Source organism: Mus musculus, chromosome 10 (assembly GCF_000001635.26).
Source record: "Mus musculus strain C57BL/6J chromosome 10, GRCm38.p6 C57BL/6J".
Taxonomy (NCBI): domain Eukaryota; kingdom Metazoa; phylum Chordata; class Mammalia; order Rodentia; family Muridae; genus Mus; species Mus musculus.
Genome location: NC_000076.6, coordinates 45375800 through 45395542, shown reverse-complemented (window position 1 = coordinate 45395542; position 19743 = coordinate 45375800). Strand labels below are relative to the sequence as shown.

The 19743-nt window shown below is 38.2% G+C and overlaps 1 protein-coding gene across 9 annotated transcripts in view; it reads left to right on the top strand.

The window, feature by feature from the left end:
* Positions 1-18926, top strand: part of Lin28b (lin-28 homolog B (C. elegans)) — a 109698-nt gene extending 90772 nt beyond the window's left edge. For 5 of the 9 annotated variants that reach the window (XM_011243186.3, XM_030245152.1, XM_011243187.3 and 2 more), the window contains one exon: positions 14112-18924. In XM_011243186.3, coding sequence (XP_011241488.1) covers positions 14112-14478 — 367 coding nt within the window. In that variant the 3' untranslated portion in view covers positions 14479-18924. Of the gene's footprint in view, positions 1-14111 lie in introns of all 9 variants that reach the window. The other 4 variants (XM_011243182.3, XM_011243180.3, XM_011243183.3 and 1 more) reach the window with 1 other exon arrangement.
* Positions 18927-19743: the final 817 nt, after the last annotated feature.

The window sequence follows — 19743 nt, the reverse complement described above, 5'->3', positions numbered from 1 at the left end:
TGTAAGTTAAGGGTATTCTTGAGTTGTCTTCAAACTTGTTGTCTTCCCTCTTGAGCTTTCTGAATAGCAGGAATGACAGAAATGTATCACAATGCCGAGCCAGAAGACTCTTAAAGATATCTTAAAGTAAGATTACATATATTTATAAATAAAATGATGCCCTATTAAAATATTGAAAATTAGTAAAAATGTAAATGGAACAAATCCAAATTGTTATCCCAGTACTGTAGAATGATGGTGATATACCTACGATCTTGTAAATACTAGTCCAAATCTAAAAGAAGAAACTCTTGTTTATTACTTGTGGTTACTCTCATGCCCTCAAATGGAATAGACTAAATTGTTTGTGATTTTATGGTCCTATTGAAGAGGGGGCGGCAGCTTCTGTGGGTCTTTATAAAACATTCTTATCTTTGACATTCGTCAGAGTGACCAAGTCAGTGGATTTGTTTTTCCTTCCTGTTCTCTTTTCCTTTCAGTCTTTCCTTCTTTTTCTTTTCTTTCTTTTCATTTTTTTTCTTAATTGCTGAACCAGGATCTCACTGTATCTCTAACTGGCCTGGAACTTGCTGTGTAAACCAGGCTGATCCTGAATTTCAGATATCCTCCTGCCTCTGCCACCTACGTTCTCCCCTTCCATCTCTGCAGAAACTTCTCCTGTCTTTTCATCTCTCACCCCCATCAAAGTGACATTTTCTTACACGGATGCTGATGAGTTCATCGGGATTGCACGGAACAAGGGGCATTGGTAACTGAGAAGATTTAAGGCATAGCCCTCCTTTTATTGTCTCATGCATTTTTTTACCTATGAGCTATGCCTCACAGATTTCCTTCCACAAATATAAAAAGGAGGGATTTGGAAAGGTTTTATCTAAATGTATTGCATAATAACATTTTTTTCTAGAATTATTAACTAGAGTGTAAATTTTCCTTTTGTATTTTTTATTAGTTCTTGAGAGGATTTCTTATGGATATTTTCTTATGTAAAGGTAGACGTTTTTCTCATGAGTAATATCGCAATGTTGTTATTGTGAAGTACTAGTCTCTGTATTTGCTCTTACTTGTTTAGCAATTGTGAACATCTTTAGTGACATCTGTACTTGTATGAGTGAAAAGTGAAAGGTTTTAAGTTCTTAAGTATGTTTAGTGGAAGGTTAAAAAAATTACATCCTTCACACATTCTTAGGAAGATCAGAGAGTGCTTCAAGATGTGAGTAAGAAAATGAAACTTGGGGCTGGTGAGATGGCTCAGTGGGTAAGAGCACCCGACTGCTCTTCTGAAGGTCCAGAGTTCAAATCCCAGCAACCACATGGTGGTTCACAACCATCTGTAACAAGATCTGACACTCCCTCTTCTGGAGTGTCTGAAGACAGCTACAGTGTACTTACATATAATAAATAAATAAATCTAAAAAAAAAAAAATGAAACTTGATGATTTGTATCCAGGTTACCGTCTGTCTGGGTGACCTGTCATCCTGTCTTATTTCCATCTCCTTCCCATAGCACCTTCTTATGTTATTAATATTTTAATTGTATTTTTAGAACTTTACTCATTTAGTTGTATTAGTATTATAAACATAATTCTAATTATTTGTGTTACAAACGTAATGATAATATAATAATAGTTTTATAATTTCCTTTTAGCATGTTAGAAATAATTTCCAGTAATATTAAAAACGTTTCAAATTAAGAAAAGAAGCATCACAGGGAAAATACAGAAAAAGTCAATTTGGCCAGGCGGTGGCGATACACTTTAACTCCAGCTTTGAGAGGCAGAGGCAGCTAGATCTCTGAGTTCCAGGACAGCCAGGGCTACACAGAGAAACTCTGTCCTAAAACCAAAACCAAACCAAACCTAAAGTTGGACCCAGAAAGTTAAAGTTAGTTGGCCCTCTCTATGTCTAGAGTCCATATGCTTGAGAAACTTTGTTTGCGTCTCACATCATGGCTTCTGTGGCACATGATTATTATATGGTAAGGGGTGATTTAAGAACAACAATAACATGACTTATATGAATACCACAGGAGTATGCATTAAATATCACTTAAATGAGACCTGGGCAGATGTTATACCTGGTTCAAAGGAATCTAAAGAGCAGTTGCCTTTGGAGCCTAGGAGTGCTGACATAAATATGCTGATGCAACATGAGCAGTGAGAAGGGAACAGACAGAATTCCATCTGCCCAGGGACAGTTCGCCACTCAATAGAGAGGCAAGTCAGTATTGCTGGTTGTCAAACCATAGAAAGAAATATAAGGTAGCCTTTAGGGAATCAAAACCAGACCATCTAGAGGTATGTGCCCTGGTCCTAGACTAGACCAGTGAAGCACAACTTTCCCTTGTACATGTGTTACGTTCATTCAGTTTATAAAACTTAATTATGTGAAGAGAACTTCACCTCCATTGCAGTAAAGCAGAACACTTTACCACTTGAGGGTTGTTTGTTTCTTCCTCGGGTTTTATATAAAGTTAGTTGTGCCTTGGTTTAATTACCATCTTTATGTTTCAACTTCTCTTGTTCTGGAGTGCATGTACATCAACACACCTGACCTCAGTGTTAAGACACCATGACCAAGACAGCTTGCAGAAGGAAGAGTTTCCTGCGGCTCACAGTTTTAGAGGGTTGAAATCCATAAAGGTGGGGACATCATGACAGCATGTAGCAGGTGCCAGGAGCAGAAATCTGAGGGCTCACATCTTAAACCACTCATACAGAGGCAGAGAGCGAACTGGAAGTAGGTGACACGTTTTACCTTCAAAGCTCACTCCCAATGGCATATACATCCTCCAACCAGGCTGAGCCACCTAACCCTCCCCACATAGCACTGTCAACCACCCATTCAAATGCCGGAGACAATTCTTATTCAACCATCACACTATAGCTATCACATTAAAATAAAAATCACTGTATATGTACATTGTATGTGACATAGTTACATAAGAACATTTTCACACAGCTGTGTACTGTATGCTCATATTCTTCCCATATAGCCCTCTCTCTCCCACTGATCCTTTAGACTTCTGCTGTCATATATACATATATGATTCTATGTATCTATATAAAATACAGAAACCACTAATGGGAGACAACAGAAGATAGTAGTCTTTCTGAGGCTTCTTTAATTCACTTAATATGATTATGATTGTTTTTAGTTACATCTATTTTCCTTCTTTTTCGTGTCTGAAATTCCATTGTGTATATATAATACATTTTCTTTATCTATGGCTTCTGTTACTGAAAACCTTCACTGCTCCATAATTTAGGTATTATAAATTGTTGTAGCTATCATATTTTAAAATATTTGTCTTATTAAATAAATATCACTTTTATTGTGTCAGAAATTTTACATTTCATTACAACTATAAGATTTCATCAACAAAAAATATAGGGTGACTTTGTTTCTTCATGTAAATTTTCATCAGCTAAATCCATAAGACGATTGGAGGAAAAGAAATCATTCTTATCCCTGCAGTATTGTCCTCATTAAAAGCCATTTTTCCTTTGACTTAGGAATATATACAAATCAGTGTTTTAGCCTATGTAATCTAACCCTAATCATTAGCAATTATTAAGAGGTTTTGGACTTATGTAAACAGCCTGACACCACCTGAGAGATTTCAGTGTCTCCACAGAGTCAAATAGTGAGGCATAATTCTTTAAGGATTTATTTATATATTCTTGCATGTATGTATGTATGTATGTATGTGCATCATATGGCCTGCATAAAAGGGTGACAGATTCACTGTAACTGGAGTTTAGTGTTTAGGAGCCACTTGGTGTAGGTACTAGTACAGGTCCTGCAGGACCAGCAGGTGCTCTTACCTGCTGAGCCATTGTTCCAAATCCTGAGACTCACCTCTTAAGACATTAGTGATGAAAAAAAAAAAGATTGCAGGGATGTTTAGCTTCATCAAGCATAGTCCCCGTGTATACCTTCCTGCCATAAAGCATCCCTGCAAGATGAAGAAACAAGTCCTACGGGCAAGGAAAATGTCCATGATTCCACCTTCAGCTCTTAATTTTCAAGATAAGACCTACATAAAAGGAAAAAATACCTCATTTAACAGAACATTATAGCAATTGAACTTGATCAATTTTCACCTGCCTACATGGTGAGCAATTTTAGGAGGCTCATTCTTGGCAAAGGGCAATGTGTAGTCATTCACAAGAGAACCAATTTGACCAGGGAAGTAGGACGGGTTATTGCCTTCTCGTCTTGGCGGTCATTTTCCTCAGCTGTGACTGGGCGTCAATGAAAGATTGGACTCACCAAGCATTAAGTGTCCTTAGTGCCTTAAACAAAGCAGCCGTAATTCTGTCTTTTCTGTTTTCAGTTAGTTCTTACTTACGAGTACTGAAGCAGGTGTGTGCCAGTGTGAGTGCAGGTGCCAGTAGGATTCAGAAGATGACCTTGATGAGCTTGAGTTAACACGAAATTGAGGGCTGCCAGATTTGGGTGCCTGGAACCAAACTAAGGAGTTCCAGAAGAACCGGAAGCTTTCCTAGCCTCTGAGCCACCTCTCTAGGCCAAGGTTTTATCTCTTTCTGATTCCCATGTATTTATTAAGACAGAAAATGGTTTGGCACAAATTTCTTTAGTCTCTTGCACATAAATTGTTCCCAAGGGCACATTTTAGATAAATCATATTGAACCAATGCTCCAAGGCTAATCCTCTATAAATGTTACTTATATAAAATAAACTTAAGACTATCCTTAAAAATTCAGTAATATAGTTCAAATTCAGTAAAATGTAACAGTACAGAAAGGAGTATTTTAATCCTGTCTTCAAAAAAGCTCAGATCCTAGCAACATTATTTGTATCAAAGGTAACTCTATCATGTAACGCCAGAGTTCTGCATAACACAGCAGATATACCATTGGCTACCTCAGAATAACATCTTTAATTTTCCTGCTATGGACATCGTCTTGCAAAGCAGCAGCATGACCTATGTAACTTATCTAGCTGCACAGTTAATGAAGCTGTATTACCAAAAATTGACCTGTGATTTCTTCATCGCTCTTCCTCTAAAATTTCTACCTTCTTTCTTAACAGAGAGGGTGGGAGGGTGAGGGAGGGAGGGAGAGAGAGCACTAATACTTTTGAAATCCATGTTTTATATACCTAATATTTTTATAGTATTATGTTATTTAAATTTTTCATACATTGTTAATGTTTATATCCACTTGGGAGATTATAAATTACTCCTTTATCAAGTAGTGATCAAACTCTTTAAAATTTCTTGTGCTCCAGTCTATTATTTTATTTATTTATTATTTAAACTTTCTTGAAATCAGTTCTCACTATGTGCTCTGGCTAATCTAGAACTCACTCTTTGGACCAAAGTGGCCTAGAAATCCTGCCTCTGCTCCCAAGTTTCAGGATCACAGGTGTGCACCCTCATGATTAGCACCCAGGCCAGTGTTCATTATTAAAATAAATTTCATTTTTTAAAAAATATTTATTTATTATATGTAATTATCCTGTAGCTGTCTTCAGATACTCCAGAATAGGGAGTCAGATCTCATTATGGATGGTTGTGAGCCACCATGTGGTTGCTGGAATTTGAACTCAGGGCCTTCGGAAAAGTAGTCAGTGCTCTTAACCGCTGAGCCATCTCTCCAGCCCAAATTTCATTTTTTAGGGGATAAAATTTTAGTGCAATCACACCAAAGCTTGTATCAAAAATAATAATTGTAAAAATTGACACAGTTCTGGTAGAATTGTGTACCCAAAGCCTTGTCACATCTTTGACCCTAGAGAATTTGGCATGGTCCCATGAGAGGCACGTTTAGACTTTTACATTTCCAGCCACACTACTAATAAGTAAGTGAGCAAACATTACCTTTAGCCGGGCAGTGGTGGCTCATGCCTTTAATCCCAGCACTCAGGAGGCAGAGGCAGGCGGATTTCTGAGTTCAAGACCAGCCTACAAAGTCTTCTACAAAGTGAGTTCCAGGACAGCCAGGGCTACACAGAGAAACCCTGTCTCAAAAAAACAAAAACAAACAAACAAGCAAAAGAATATTACCATTAATTATACATTCCTCTCAGATTCATCCATCCAAGCAGTTACCTCTTATTTTAATCATTCTAAGGTAAGTTAAATATATATTCTTTCTGTATGTAAAATACTTTATTCCTAAAGATATATGGTCAAATAATAAAAGAAAAGCTAAAAGCTTTAGGCTAGAATGCCAGTTTGCACTTGTGCCACTGCTACTGCAGAGAAAGGCATTAGCTTATGTGAGTGCATAAATGGAAGTCACTTCTGACTAGACTCTCCCTCTTCATTGTCTGGTTCTGGCAGAGAGGCCTCTGTGAGTGGGATTCAGCCCTGTTTCTAACAAGCTGCTTTTACTCCCAAGAAATTAGAAAGCATTAAGTTGTCTGCCTTTGAGTACATCCTTCCCTTAAAAACAAACAGACAGACAGACAGACAGACAGACAGACAGACACATTTGCCTTTTCCATTACCCAGAACAGATTATTTGTCTGGGATGTTGCTTGTCACCCAAAAGGGAGATAATATTTATTTCAAATAAAGGTTTAACTTAAGACCTAGAATTCATTATTTTGCACTTCATGTTGTGATACAAAATAAGTCACTCTAAACAAATGGTTATTGTTTCATGCAGTGCTGCGGAATCTACCAAGTGTTTTTAAATGTAATGAAATAAACCTCAAATTACCTGGTTTATAACCATCCCTGAATGAACTGTGCTGGCCTGAAAAGGCTCCCTTTGGCACCACTCCTCCCCCACGGGTCTCTGATGATTTCTCTCCCCTTCTGTGGTCTCTTCTTTTTTAAACCCACTGCAGTTTAATCCCAGCACTAGGGAGGCAGAGGCAGGCGGATTTCTGAGTTTGAGGCCAGCCTGGTCTACAGAGTGAGTTCCAGGACAGCCAGGGATATACATAGAAAAGCCCTGCCTCAAAACAAACAAACAAACAAACAAGAAAAAAAAAAAAACAAAAAAACCACTATAGCATTTTACATCTCTTCTTCTCAGTGACCAGCACTGCAGTTTTTCTGACATCTGCCCTCATTTTCCATTTTGTTGTTTTTTTTAAGATGACAAAGCTTACAAAAAGAGCTCTCAGTGTATTTTAGTTGGTTTCCATTATTCCATATTTATTGGGTACGTTCTTACTTGTTGTTACAAGCCCGACCACATCATTAATTAGAGCCAAAAAGCTAATAAACTCGAAGCAGTTCAGGAAAAAGAAGACATCAAATAAGGTGACCGCTTAAACATGTAAATTTTATTATCTAGCTAATTATTACTATCCCTGTCATGGGGATCTACAACGTTTTGTACATAGTGTATACTTTGAGTACTTTTTTTCTTGTAAGACAGTGATTGAATGGATATTCTAGACAGTTGACCCCACTCACCAGTAAGAGGTAGAGATAATTTCTCAATATAACCAACTACTAAAAGAGGTCAGTAGAGTAGCTGGCAAGAGGCTTCCCTCTGAACCTTTTACAAAGCCCACCTTAGTTTAACTAGTCTGAAACTGAGGTTAAAAGATAGAGAATTTGTTTCTACTGTCACAAGTTTTAGTTTCAAATTTCATTTTGGGCCCATACCACCCAGAACTGGGAAAAAGCTATTCAAACACCTTCCTTTGGGCACTAAAAAGAGCTGATTGGCAATTATATTGTTGGAATTTCACTTTTATATTAATATTGCTGAGAATCTAATCTGAGTGACCGAAGAAGAGAAAGAATGGGCTATTGGTACTTAAGGATATTGTTTTAGGGAACATACAGCTTAATAATTAAAATAAAGGCATTTTTATAAACAGCATGGAAAGTAAATTTTCTAATAAAAATCAACCAAATTTGCAAGACAATTTGTAAGCTACAGTCTGAGTGATCTGGGACCTCCATAGGCTCAGGGGTTGTACACTTGACCTTCAGTTGGTGGCACTGTTTGACAAGGTACAGAATCTTTAGAAGATACAACCTTACTAAAGGAAGTATGTTAGAAGCATATAGGGTGGGTCCTTTGAGAGTTCATAGCCTTATCCCACTTTCTCTGCCTTGGTATTGTGGAGAGAATTGTGATCTTTCACTTTCCTGATGACGTTTCATACTGCCATGGCTCCCTCACCATTGTAGACCTCTGGAACCATAAACCAAAACAAATTCTTTTAATAAGTAGCAGTTGATTGAGGAATGTTAGTCCTCTCATCCATTTTGATGATACAAGTCCACACAGTTTGAGTCTGTTACTGATTGATATACTCATAATTGCATTGTGGTCTCAGAGCATAAAAGCCAGCTCTAAAGTTAAACTCAGGAGGTTTATATAGTGTTTTAGTGAGAAGTTGAAATCTTTTCAACTAAGGCAACCAGGAACAAGAAGTCAGTTTTGTATCCCATGAAAGAAACAATTACAAGCACTTAACCCCTTCCTACCTTCCTTCCCTTCTCTCTCTCCCATCTCTGCTTCTTTTGTTCCTGACCATATTTGTTATAGGATCCCTAATACAGTCATTATTAGTATAGAGACTTGGAATTCAAATAGCTGCTGCCTGCATGATCAAAGGTTTTGACTTGATGGGTCTGTACCTAGATGTTAGTATTTTAAAAAGAGTTTCCAAGATTTTTGGACTACTGTTATAAAGTAGTCCTGTCACCACTGGGAATAATAGTGAAAGTCAAATTATAAAATAGAAATAAATTTCATAATTTCAATTGCTTTCTTTTTCATTATACAAACAACATATATTGATTCTTTGGCTATTTTAAAAGGGAGCTATAGCATCTCATGGAGGAATGAAACACTGCCTTACTAACTACCTTGGCAGATACTGACACTGTTTTGTAATCATTTATCCTTCACCATCTTGCCATTCACTTAAAACACATAAAGTTATTTAATCATGTATAATATGTATAAAGCATAAAGGTGAGTATATTTTATTGATTGTATTTAATTTTTAATGAATAATTTGTCTTGGAGATTTCTCCATATCACTGTATATAGATATATCTACCTCTGTATCTAAGTAGTTTTATATATTGTATACGTAGCTTAGTACTTTACTCTTTTATACTCTAGCCAGACCACCTGGTTTTCCTGAAAGCATTTGTTCTTATTATTGTTTACTTTTCTAACTTTGTATGGACAAAGCTTTAGTTCACAATATTTGTGCTTCTCACTATGGTGAATATGAGGCCAGTTCCTACAGCTACAGTTGTTAGCATGGGGTATATGTATTAATTTGCTGTTAAATTGTTCTTCAAGAAAGGCAATCCCAATTTATATTCACTCTAGCCAGCAGAATTTATTTGTGATTCCTTCAGACAGCCTTGCCTTGATGTCAGTCTTCTCTTCTGGCCAGAATTGTTGAGTCAGTCTGACAGCATCAGCTATTGTGTATCAACTAGAGCTTTGACTTACAATCTGTTTTTAGCCCACAAGGCAGGGTTTCTTTGTGTAGCCCTTGCTATTTTAGAACTTGCTTCTTAGATCAGACTGCCCTCAAACTCACAGAGATCCACCTCTCTCTGCCTCCCAAGTGCTGAGATTAAGGCATGCATACACATAAGTAAAAACATCTTTTGGAAGATGTTCTTTTAGTTCTGTGGGTATGTATGGGTCTGTGCAAGTGAGTTCAGCTGCTAGTAGAGGCAACAAGTGTCCCATGCTCTGGAGCAAGAGTTCCAAGAAATCGTGATGTCTCAGCATGGACAATGGAGGGCTGAACTAGAATCCACTGACCCATCTCTTCAGCCTCAGAAATAAATCTTTTCTAAAAAAAGAAAATAGGATTTTCTTAATAATTTATTTTGATGAAAATAAATTTCCTAGGAGTAATAGTTACATCTGAACTCCGATTTTTGAATCAAAGTTCTAATTTTAAAACAGAAGCATCAGAAATTTGGATATATACAATGCATATACATATACAAGTGCTTATTTCATAATGTGATGAAGTAAATGACTGTAAAGGCCTAAGAGATTTGTGAGTTTTTTGTTTATTTTTGCAATCTTAGGTCTTCTCTCCATCTGCTGATATAATTCTTTCAATTAGAAATTTTAATTGTAATTTTGTAGTCTTAAAAGGTTGACTCTAAATTTATATTTCATCTTTAAAATCTTCTAAACTATAATAAATAATACTTAAAGAATGTATACTAACTCATTGGAATTGTAGTATCTATCAATGATTCCAGTAAGAACTTAATAGTGTTCTAAAATTAATGTGGTCATTTTTGGTAATCTTTATGCTTAATGTGGAAAAAAGTCTCCTTTGTGCCTTTGGCTCCCATTTGTAACACACTGAACATAGATGATTTGTTTGGTTTAATTTTTTAAAACCCTGGTGATATCTGTCCCAAGGCCTACGTGCCAGGCAAACAGAACATTTTAACTTTTAGGCCAAGCTATTGGAATTTATTACAAACTATGACTGTAGTTTTCTTAGTATAGTCCTTTGATCATGACACACTCCATCCTGGCATTTGTTAGGTATGTAGCTTTATAATGGTACATTTAGCATTTTGATACCCACATTGTAATATAAACTCCACTCAAATTAACAAAACCAGACTGATTTGGAGAAGTGTGGAGTATGGACAAAGGTCCAGAAGCTCATCCATCAGGTTTCACCTGTGTGGCTGTGGCGTCACCTGGGAGCTGAGCGTTAGCATTTTGGTGTCAGTCAATTGGGATAGAATCTGGGTTTCATAAGGAACCAGGATCTGCATTCTTAGTAAGAGCAATTGATGTTGAATGATTAAATAGAGGAGGAGAATAAATAATGCTGTTTTTACAGTGAGTGCTAATCTTCCAATGTGAAAGGAAAGGAAATGGGGCCTAATGTTAACACAGTGTTAACATCATGTGAAAAGTCACACAAGTAAATATACACATTTAAGTACACGGAAACTAAAATTATTATTTGTCTTTAAAATCACTTTTACAACCAGACGTACAAAGCATGATGCTCTCAGACTCCATCTGTAAGCATGAAATCTGACACGCAGGCCCTTGTTGAGTGAGTGGGCAGAGTGGTTCCCTGAAGTGGATGAGGCACTATGTCCCCCACGGTGACTGGGACTGGTGTGCGTGTGAGAAACCGTGCTGTCACGTATCCTCACCTATTTGCCACCTTTGAAAATGATCTCCTGGCTGTACACTGGCCTCAGATGTGAGTGCAATGCAAAATAAGATGCTTTATGAGTGTGCCAAAGGCAAATTTAAGAATCTCACTGCTCGTTATAGACGAGAACTATGAGTAATGTAAGTAATATGGTCATGTTCATAGATGGCAGTGTATTTTTGAGGGTCTGAATTTCAAGCGTGGGCTGCCACTTTGAATCCTTTGTTTTTATGCTGTATCTGAATTGCAGTTCTTGTGCATTTACTGTAGTGTGCGTTTAAGCAGCAAATATTTGGGACACTGTATTTCTTGGCTTTTCTCTTTACTTTTGAAAATATGATGTAGTCTACTAAGATAAATACCCATAGATTATTACAAAGAATAGAAGCCCATTCTGCGCGCTCTGTAAAATACTACTGACCAACAGAGAAGCAGACAACGGATGGTCAACCTTAGCTTCTGCTGGAAGAAAACCTGCATTCTTTATAACTGACTCTAGAAAATAAAATACTGAGTCTCTGGCATACACTGCTTGTTAAGTTACTAATAACTAGTAGTTTATCTTTGAAATGTAAAATAATGTAAGTTTTTAAGTTTGGTGTTCTCAAACATACAAATGTAATTAGTCATAAGTTTTGACATTACATGGTCTGAAACAAGTTTTTACATTTATCACATTCTTTTCTTTATTTTTTAAAAAAATATTGATTTATAATTAGAAGTGTAGAATCATAAGTGTACTTGGAAAGGGATTTAAAGTTAAAAACCTTAAGACACTTGATTTGGAATAAATTACTAAAGTAAATGCTATCTTTAAAACTCAGAAAAAAAACTTTTAAAAATAAGAGTGCTTAATGTCTCCATTTTTTAAACTGTTTTGAAAAATGAAAGTAGCAATTATGATTGAAACTGAGCAAATACATTGCTCAGTTGCTAGAAGTTAGATTTTCTAGCATCTAGTATAGAACCCGTGTCCTTGTCCCCAGTGTGCTTTCAAATTTAAATGACAAATAAGAATGACATTATGCTCACTTCAGATTAGGAAAGTTTACTCTAATGGGAAGTTATTTCTATAGAAAGAAAAGTCAATTTTTCTAGTCAGCAAACTAGCATCAGGGCATATTGATTGAACCTCCATCCTTGGGAGGCTGCTCAGTCCTAGGAGGCTCCTTCTCAGCAGTGTCTGGTCTGGACATTCAGTGTCTCGCCTCACACAGGATTCAGCCTCCTCCTCCGCTGTCTCCTCCTCCTCTTCCTCTTCTTCCTCTTCTCTTCCTCCTCCTCCTCCTCTGCATCCTCCTCCTCTTTCTCCTCTTCCTCCTCCTTTTTAGTAGACAGCTTAGGTATCAACTTTCCTTGTAAATTTTATACAAAAGCAAAAATTATTTCAGTTCTATTAGATACTGAAATCTTTAACTCATAAAACTCAATTCAGTTTGTAATTTTTCTAAATGCTAAGTAAGTTCCTAGTGTGGCAAAGATTTATTCTTTAATCTTTTTTTATAGTCTCGTCATTCTGCCCCTCCTGATCTGCCCTCAGAGGGTCCCTCATGCATTCCTCTTCTCTGTCCCCAAGAGGATGTCCCCACCACTCCCCCAACCCACCAGGCCTCCCCACTCTCTGGGGCCTCGAGTCTCTTGCATCTTCTCTCACTAGGGTCAGACCAGGCAGTCCTCTGTTGTATGTGTCAGGGGCCTCGTATCAGCTAGTGTATGGTGCCTGGTTGGTGGCTCAGTGTCTGAGAGATTTCAGGGGTCCAGGTTAGTTGAGACCTCTGGTCTTTCTATGGGGTTTCCCTCCTCCTCAGCTTCTTCCCTAATTGAACAACAGGGGTCCCCAGCTTTTATCCATTGGTGTCTGAATCTGTCTCAGTCAGCTGCTTGTTGGGCCTCTCAGAGGACAGCCATGGTAGACTCCTGTCTGTAAGTACTCCATAGCCTCAGTAATAGTGTCAGGCCTTGGAGCCTCCCCTTGAGCTGGCTCTGAATTTGGGCCTGTCACTGGACCTCCTTTCCCTCAGTTTCTTCTCCATTTTTGTCCCTGAAGTTCTTTTAGACAGGAACCTTCTACTGGAGGTGGACTCTACAAGTTCCCTCTCCCCACTGTAGAGCATTTCATCTAAGGTCCCTCCCTTTGAGTTCTGAGTTTCTCACCTCCCAGGTCTCTGATACATTATAGAGCCACCCCCCCCCCCAGGTTTTCTGTTTCTTTCTGCTGGTCCTCTTGTTCTCTCCCCTCCAATACCTGATCATGTTCCCCTTTTCCCCTCCCTGTCCCCTCTCCCACCCAGCTCCCTCCCTCCCTCTACTCCCAGTGATTTCTTCCTTCTCCCTCATATTCAAAGCCAACTGGTAGGTTTTTGGTTTATTGTTGACTGCCATCTAGTGGGTTAAACTATTCTTTCATGATAGCCTGTTAAATTTGAGCAACTAGTTTTTGCTTTTGATTTGGTTTGGGGTATTTTTTTATTATTATTCATTTATCTATCTATCTATCTATCTATCTATCTATCTATTTATTTTTGGTTTTTCGAGACAGGGTTTCTTTGTGTAGCCCTGGCTTTCCTGGAACTGACTCCATAGACCAGGCTAGCCTCGAACTCAGAAATCCACCTGCCTCTGCCTCCCAAGTGCTGGGATTAAAAGCGTGCGACACCAGTGCCGGGTGAGTGACTAGTTTCTATATGGAAACATTAATTACCACACTGTGCTTCATGTGTTTTCACTGGGTGTTGTATTTAACAGAACTAAATTATATCAAGTTGCTGGAATGTTTTTGTGATAATAATCTTTGAAGCAATCAGTATAAATAATATATACTTTAAAGAAGTCACATTAAAATAAACTGATCTCATTGATAGTTTTTGAACTTTGGTAATTTAAAATTTTATATATGTAAATTATTATTTCAATGATCACTACATTTTTTTAAAATTAATGATACACAGTACCGACTTTTAAGTTTTTGTTTTTTTTCTTTTCTTTGCAGATGCTACAACTGTGGTGGTCTCGACCATCATGCTAAAGAATGCAGTCTACCTCCTCAGCCAAAGAAGTGCCATTACTGTCAGAGCATCATGCACATGGTGGCCAACTGCCCACACAAGCTTGCCGCTCAGCTGCCCGCCAGTTCTCAGGGAAGACAGGAGGCAGAATCCCAGCCATGCAGCTCTGCGGCACCAAGAGAAGTGGGAGGGGGGCATGGCTGCACAGTACTGTTTCCTCAGGAGGTGAAGTCAGAAATGGCAGAGCACTCAGACAGGTCACCCCAAGAAGTTTCTTCCACGAAAGCGTTTGCAGCAATAGGAGAGCAAAACAAAAAGGGGCCTTTGATTCAGAAACGGAAAAAGACTTAGTACTTGTCAGTGTTCCCTTCACCCGGGCGGGAAGTCTACCTCATGCAAGCACAGGGGAATAGTGGTCCACAGAGAGCAGCCGGCCGGGATGTTAACTACTGCTGAGGAACTGGGAAGTTCTTAATTAGACAAATCACTCTTAAGCAAACTACATTTAAGCAGGGTGTCATGTTTTATAGAATTGAGATACTACATATAGTATGTGCATAAGTGAGAGGGGAGACTTGAATCTGTATGTATGTGTGAGGATTTCACATAAGAGTACAGGCACACACACACATATATATATACACTTTTATATATCTGTGGTTGTCTTTGTGTGTGTGTGTGTGTGTATGTGTGTGTGTGTGTGTGTGTATGTAGATAAAAGCACATACTCTTCCTCAGATAATTGGGCATCTCTAAGCATTGAAAATCCATGTGAAGCATTTGAGATGGTTTCATAGTTAACCCTTGGAATTTTTTCTAAATACTACTTCTTTTATATTATGTAAAAAATGACCACGTGACTGTTACCTTTCATGTGAACCAAAGCATACTTCAGATCTCAGAGCTGCCAGTCAAATGGTACTAAAGGCTTTTGGGATACTTGGTGCCTCCCAAGTCTGTATTCATAACTCTATCTTGATGCTGATAGAGTGTTTTGCTGTTGCTGTTATCTGTCTTCTCCTGTTTGAAGGTAGTAACTTAACTCTAGATGCCTCCGACTGCCATAAGCTTTTAATCCTTGGATACGTAGCTCCAGAAAAGACAATGAATGTGAACTTCCTGTGCTGATATTTCAGTGTCTTTTATTCTGTTTGATTGTAAATTACATGGCTATTAAGAAAAATGAAGGGGAGGGTAATGTATATAGTAACATGGTCCTTTTCAGTGGTATTTTGATGCTAGGTCTTTTACAAGGGTTCTGAGGTTTTTAAGGGATGGTGGCAACAGAAGCCTCCTTTGACTAAGTAGCTTTTGAACCATCACTTAGATCAGGAAGGTCTCTTACTTACTACTGAAGCCTTAGAGAAAATTTTAATTATTTGGGTATATTTTTGGTAGCTGTTTTTATTTCCCCTGGAGAGTCCTCAGACCTGTTTATAAAACAAACAAAAGCAGCATAGAAATAAAATAGTGGGGCTTAGAATGAAAATTAAGTTGCCCAATAGATACAGCCCATGATTGATACTAAAAAGAATAGTGTTTGATGGCCAGCAGAGTGAATGAGTGGAGCAGAGTTACCAAAGTGCCCACTGTTCTGTGGCTAGAAATACTTTATATGATAATATTGATGCCATGGCAGGTTCCTTGAGTATAGAAGCGGAAGTATGGTGTGTGATAGATTCAGGATGAGCACTCAGATCAAGTTATAGGATCTTCTCAGATGGATTCTCAGTTTGCTAAGATTGGCTAGGAACTGATTGTAGTATTGGGCTGTTTTCCATCATGTTTTGTTTTCTTTTGTTTTTTGAATGGAGTTAGCCTGGTTCTAAATGTCATGAGCAAACTTTTGAAACATCTTCAAGAAGGTACCAAGGGATTGCAGTGCATAATTTTGGCTGTAACTATATGGGCCTGTTGGTATAAGCTCAGATAATCAAACAAGAAAGCATCGTGACTCATGAGACACATTCTACGGAGGAGTCGCTTCCTCCTGTGTGTCTTGTCATGGGAGTTGGGTGGTGCTAAGGTTTCATCAAGCCACTAGAAGAAGAAAGTGTCTCCGACTAGCTTACCAGTCTTTTCCAGAGTAGCTTGAATTGCTTGACAGTATTTATGAGAGTTCCTATAGTGTTTTACCGAAGTGTCAGTGTGCTGTAATACAGAGCTTACCTTTGACGATATTGAATGTGATGTAGCCATAGAGAAGTGCTGCCTTGCCTTACGTGAGGATTTCAAGCTTATTTAAATTATGTAGACAAATCAAAGGTCATCCAAGTATAATGAGCAAGGTAACAGTTGTACAAGCAAAATATGATAGGTCACTCTGAACGCTCAAACCAAAGTTCCTTGACTATCAAAATAGGAAATAATGGACTTGAAAACTGGACATTCTGTTTACATTTAAAATTTAAGAGCTGAGGTCATTTTAACAAATGAAAGTAGAAAATTCAGAAACACTTGAATATAGACCTTATGGGTGCAGTCAACTTCTTTTCAGCATCTAACCAGACCGACTTACTAAAAGCACATACCAAACCTATCTTATGGTTAAAAGTTTATTTTTTATATGAAAATAGTGTCACTATTACATGCTCAGGACAAAGAACTTTGCTCAGGGAACATACCATATAATGTTTTTATTGTTTTTTTTTGTTTTGTTTTGTTTTGTTTTGTTTTTTTACAGACTAATGTATAATCCTGCTTTCTCAGAGCAAGCCAAATAAATTAAGTCTTTATGTACGTACATATACTTGTTAGTAACTACCTCTGAGTTTGACATTGATCATAATTCTGAATATCAGATATTGGTCCTCCCTTTTTAAATTTCATGTCAAAGTCTTGTAAAGCGGAATTCCACTACCTGCAGATGTGAACTCACTGATATGAGCACTTGCTCATTCACACAAGTGAAAATTCTGTTTACAGCACATGGCTACCTCCCAGCTACCACAGAGCACACCTTGATGCTGCTGCAGCCTGCAGGTTGCTGATAATTCTCTGGTACAGACGCTTTTAATCTGTAGCACAGATAGGCATTTGCAACTGCATGTTTCTGAAAAACGCCTGTTTTTCTCATAGATTTCTCATGTTAAGTAGCAAAATCTCCAAGCATTTCCTTAGAGTTATCATGTATTAAATGTAAGGAAGTATGGACACTCTAATTTATCCTAGGCCAAACAGAACACAGAAACAATCTTGAAAATAGCTCTGTTACCTAGAGGTGAGGGGCAGCAGAGATAACAAAAGGAAACTTGGTGTTTGTATTTTGCTGACAAGTGTTATAAAAGATTCCTACCGCTTCACTTGTATCTCTACAGTACTGAAGGCAAAGCATACTGCAGCATTCCAAGCCTCAGGCACACAACTAACTAGCACCAGCTTGCCATGGGGGAACTTAAAGTGCAGTGTTGCCTTGAGCCAGAGGGGAACGGGGTCTGTGGAGCACCACTTTGCAGGGGTTCCTCATAGTGCGGTGTGGTTTGAGCCATCTTTTGACCTCCCCCTTACAGCAACACAAATGTAACTCCTAAAAAACGATTCACTACCAGCCTTTAGCCTGCGAACTATTCGTTCTCTACACAGCAGGACACAGTGGACACATTTTTATACTTGCATTTCTAATCTTTGGATGTATTTTTACAAATGAAAGACTTAGGAAGATTTTTATCTGCTTATCACCTGGAAATTTTAGTGTGCAATCTAAAGAAAAAGATAAAGACATCACATTATTAGCATCAGTCCACCTCCCAAATATAGGATGTTTTATTGCCAATTATTTTTGTATTCTGGCTGAGCTTTATTTTGCACCAGGGCAGGCCTAACTTGCCGCTGGTTGTATGTAGTTTGTGAATAGAAGCCCATAAGTGTTAATAGACCTTGTAACATTCGCTGTAAGATGAATTATACAGGATGTGGGGAATCTCAGTAAGTCTTAAAGTTAATTTAAAGTAATTTATCTGTTTTCTCTAAGAAATGTTTATCATAAAATATATATGTAACTTCCCATTTTGGTATAAAATCTAGGGAAGTGTGTGCAAGTGGAGTTGTGCTGACTTTGAATTTCTAGATGTCTTAATGAGATTTATTTGTTTTAGAAAAAGAACAACTTGTTGAAAGCACCCAGTTCTGTCTTACATACTGTCAACAGCCTCTTCAAGTTGTGCCTGTGTGATCTGTGACCTCCTGTTCCTTTAAAGTGAGACAGTGACCTATGACTCATTGTTGACCTTATACTTGGAACAGAACTACGGCATTTACGGTGGAGTCCTGTACGACGAGAAAGTGTCAGGATATGCAACGCACCTGTGGCTTACCCCTTGACGGCCCAGCTTGGAAATGATGGCACCGACTACCTCTTCAATCACTTGTGGCTATCAACCACAGGCACTTAGCACCAGGCTGGCTTTAATTAGTGTGTGTTGTTTTTGTGGTGGTAACAACTCTATCCATATGAAGACCAAAGTGAACCCTGGTTTCTATATGTCTTTAATGCAGTGTTGTATCTAGTATTTGGAAATTATCTCATTCAGTGTTTAGATTACCTCACTCCATTTTGATTCATGTTGTTTACAAGTGAACATTTTTTTAAAGATACACTTGAAATTGCGTTAGAAAGAACAAAGGAGGAGTTGCTATTAGACTGGCACAGTGCATTCCACAGACTTGGTGGACTGCTCTCTGCAGACATGGGCCTAGGACTGTCTTTGTACCGAATGTCTTACTCTGTTGGCTATTGATGTTTAAAATTTCATGATAGAAAATAAAAGACACAATGTTGGTGTTTAAGATGGGTTTGGAGATATTTTGTGTGCTGTGATTTCTGTGGTTAAGAAATTAAGTAAATGGATAAAAGGCCCTTTCAGAGGCTTTTTGGTTTGGTTTGTTTTGGTTTGGTTTTGGGTTTTTGGAGATAGGGTTTCTCTGTGTAGCCCTGGCTGTCCTGGAACTCACTCTGTAGACCAGGCTGGCCTTGAACTCAGAAGTCTGCCTGCTTCTGCCTCCCAAGTGCTGGGATTAAAGGCGAGCGCCTGGCTTCAGAGGTATTTTTGTCAATATCAGGATGAGTTAAAGGTTTCAGCATGGTCTGGTAGTGGTGGAAAACATGGAAGGTTTTTTTGGGGGGAAGGGGGTGGCTTGTCTTCATCTGGATTGTCCATTATTATCATCAGGAATTGTATAAACATCTAAATTGAGACCTACCCTTTGTGTGTCCAGAAAGAGTGTCGTGAAGCTTATAAAAAGCTCTTGGAGAAATCATTTTAGAATTTTCTAAACATGTTTCTCCTGGTAATTATGAGGATTTGGAGAGAACAAATTAGGAGACAGCAGTACCAGAAATTTAAAGTGTCAGTGTCAAACTGTGCAGTACTGATGCACTGTCAAAATAGATTGGAAAGCTATTCAATGCTGTACCCTGCCTAGTCCAATTAAACTCTCTCTCTCCTCCGTTCCAGCATGATTGGCTTTATTATTTTGTGTCCTGTGACCCCTATATCATTTATAATTTCCAAGAGTTAAAAACAACTTTTACATTGTGGATATGTGTGCTGAGTCAGGGTGGCCTTGGAGGCCAGAGTCATCATATCCCTGGAGCTGGAGTTGCAGGGTTGTGAGCCT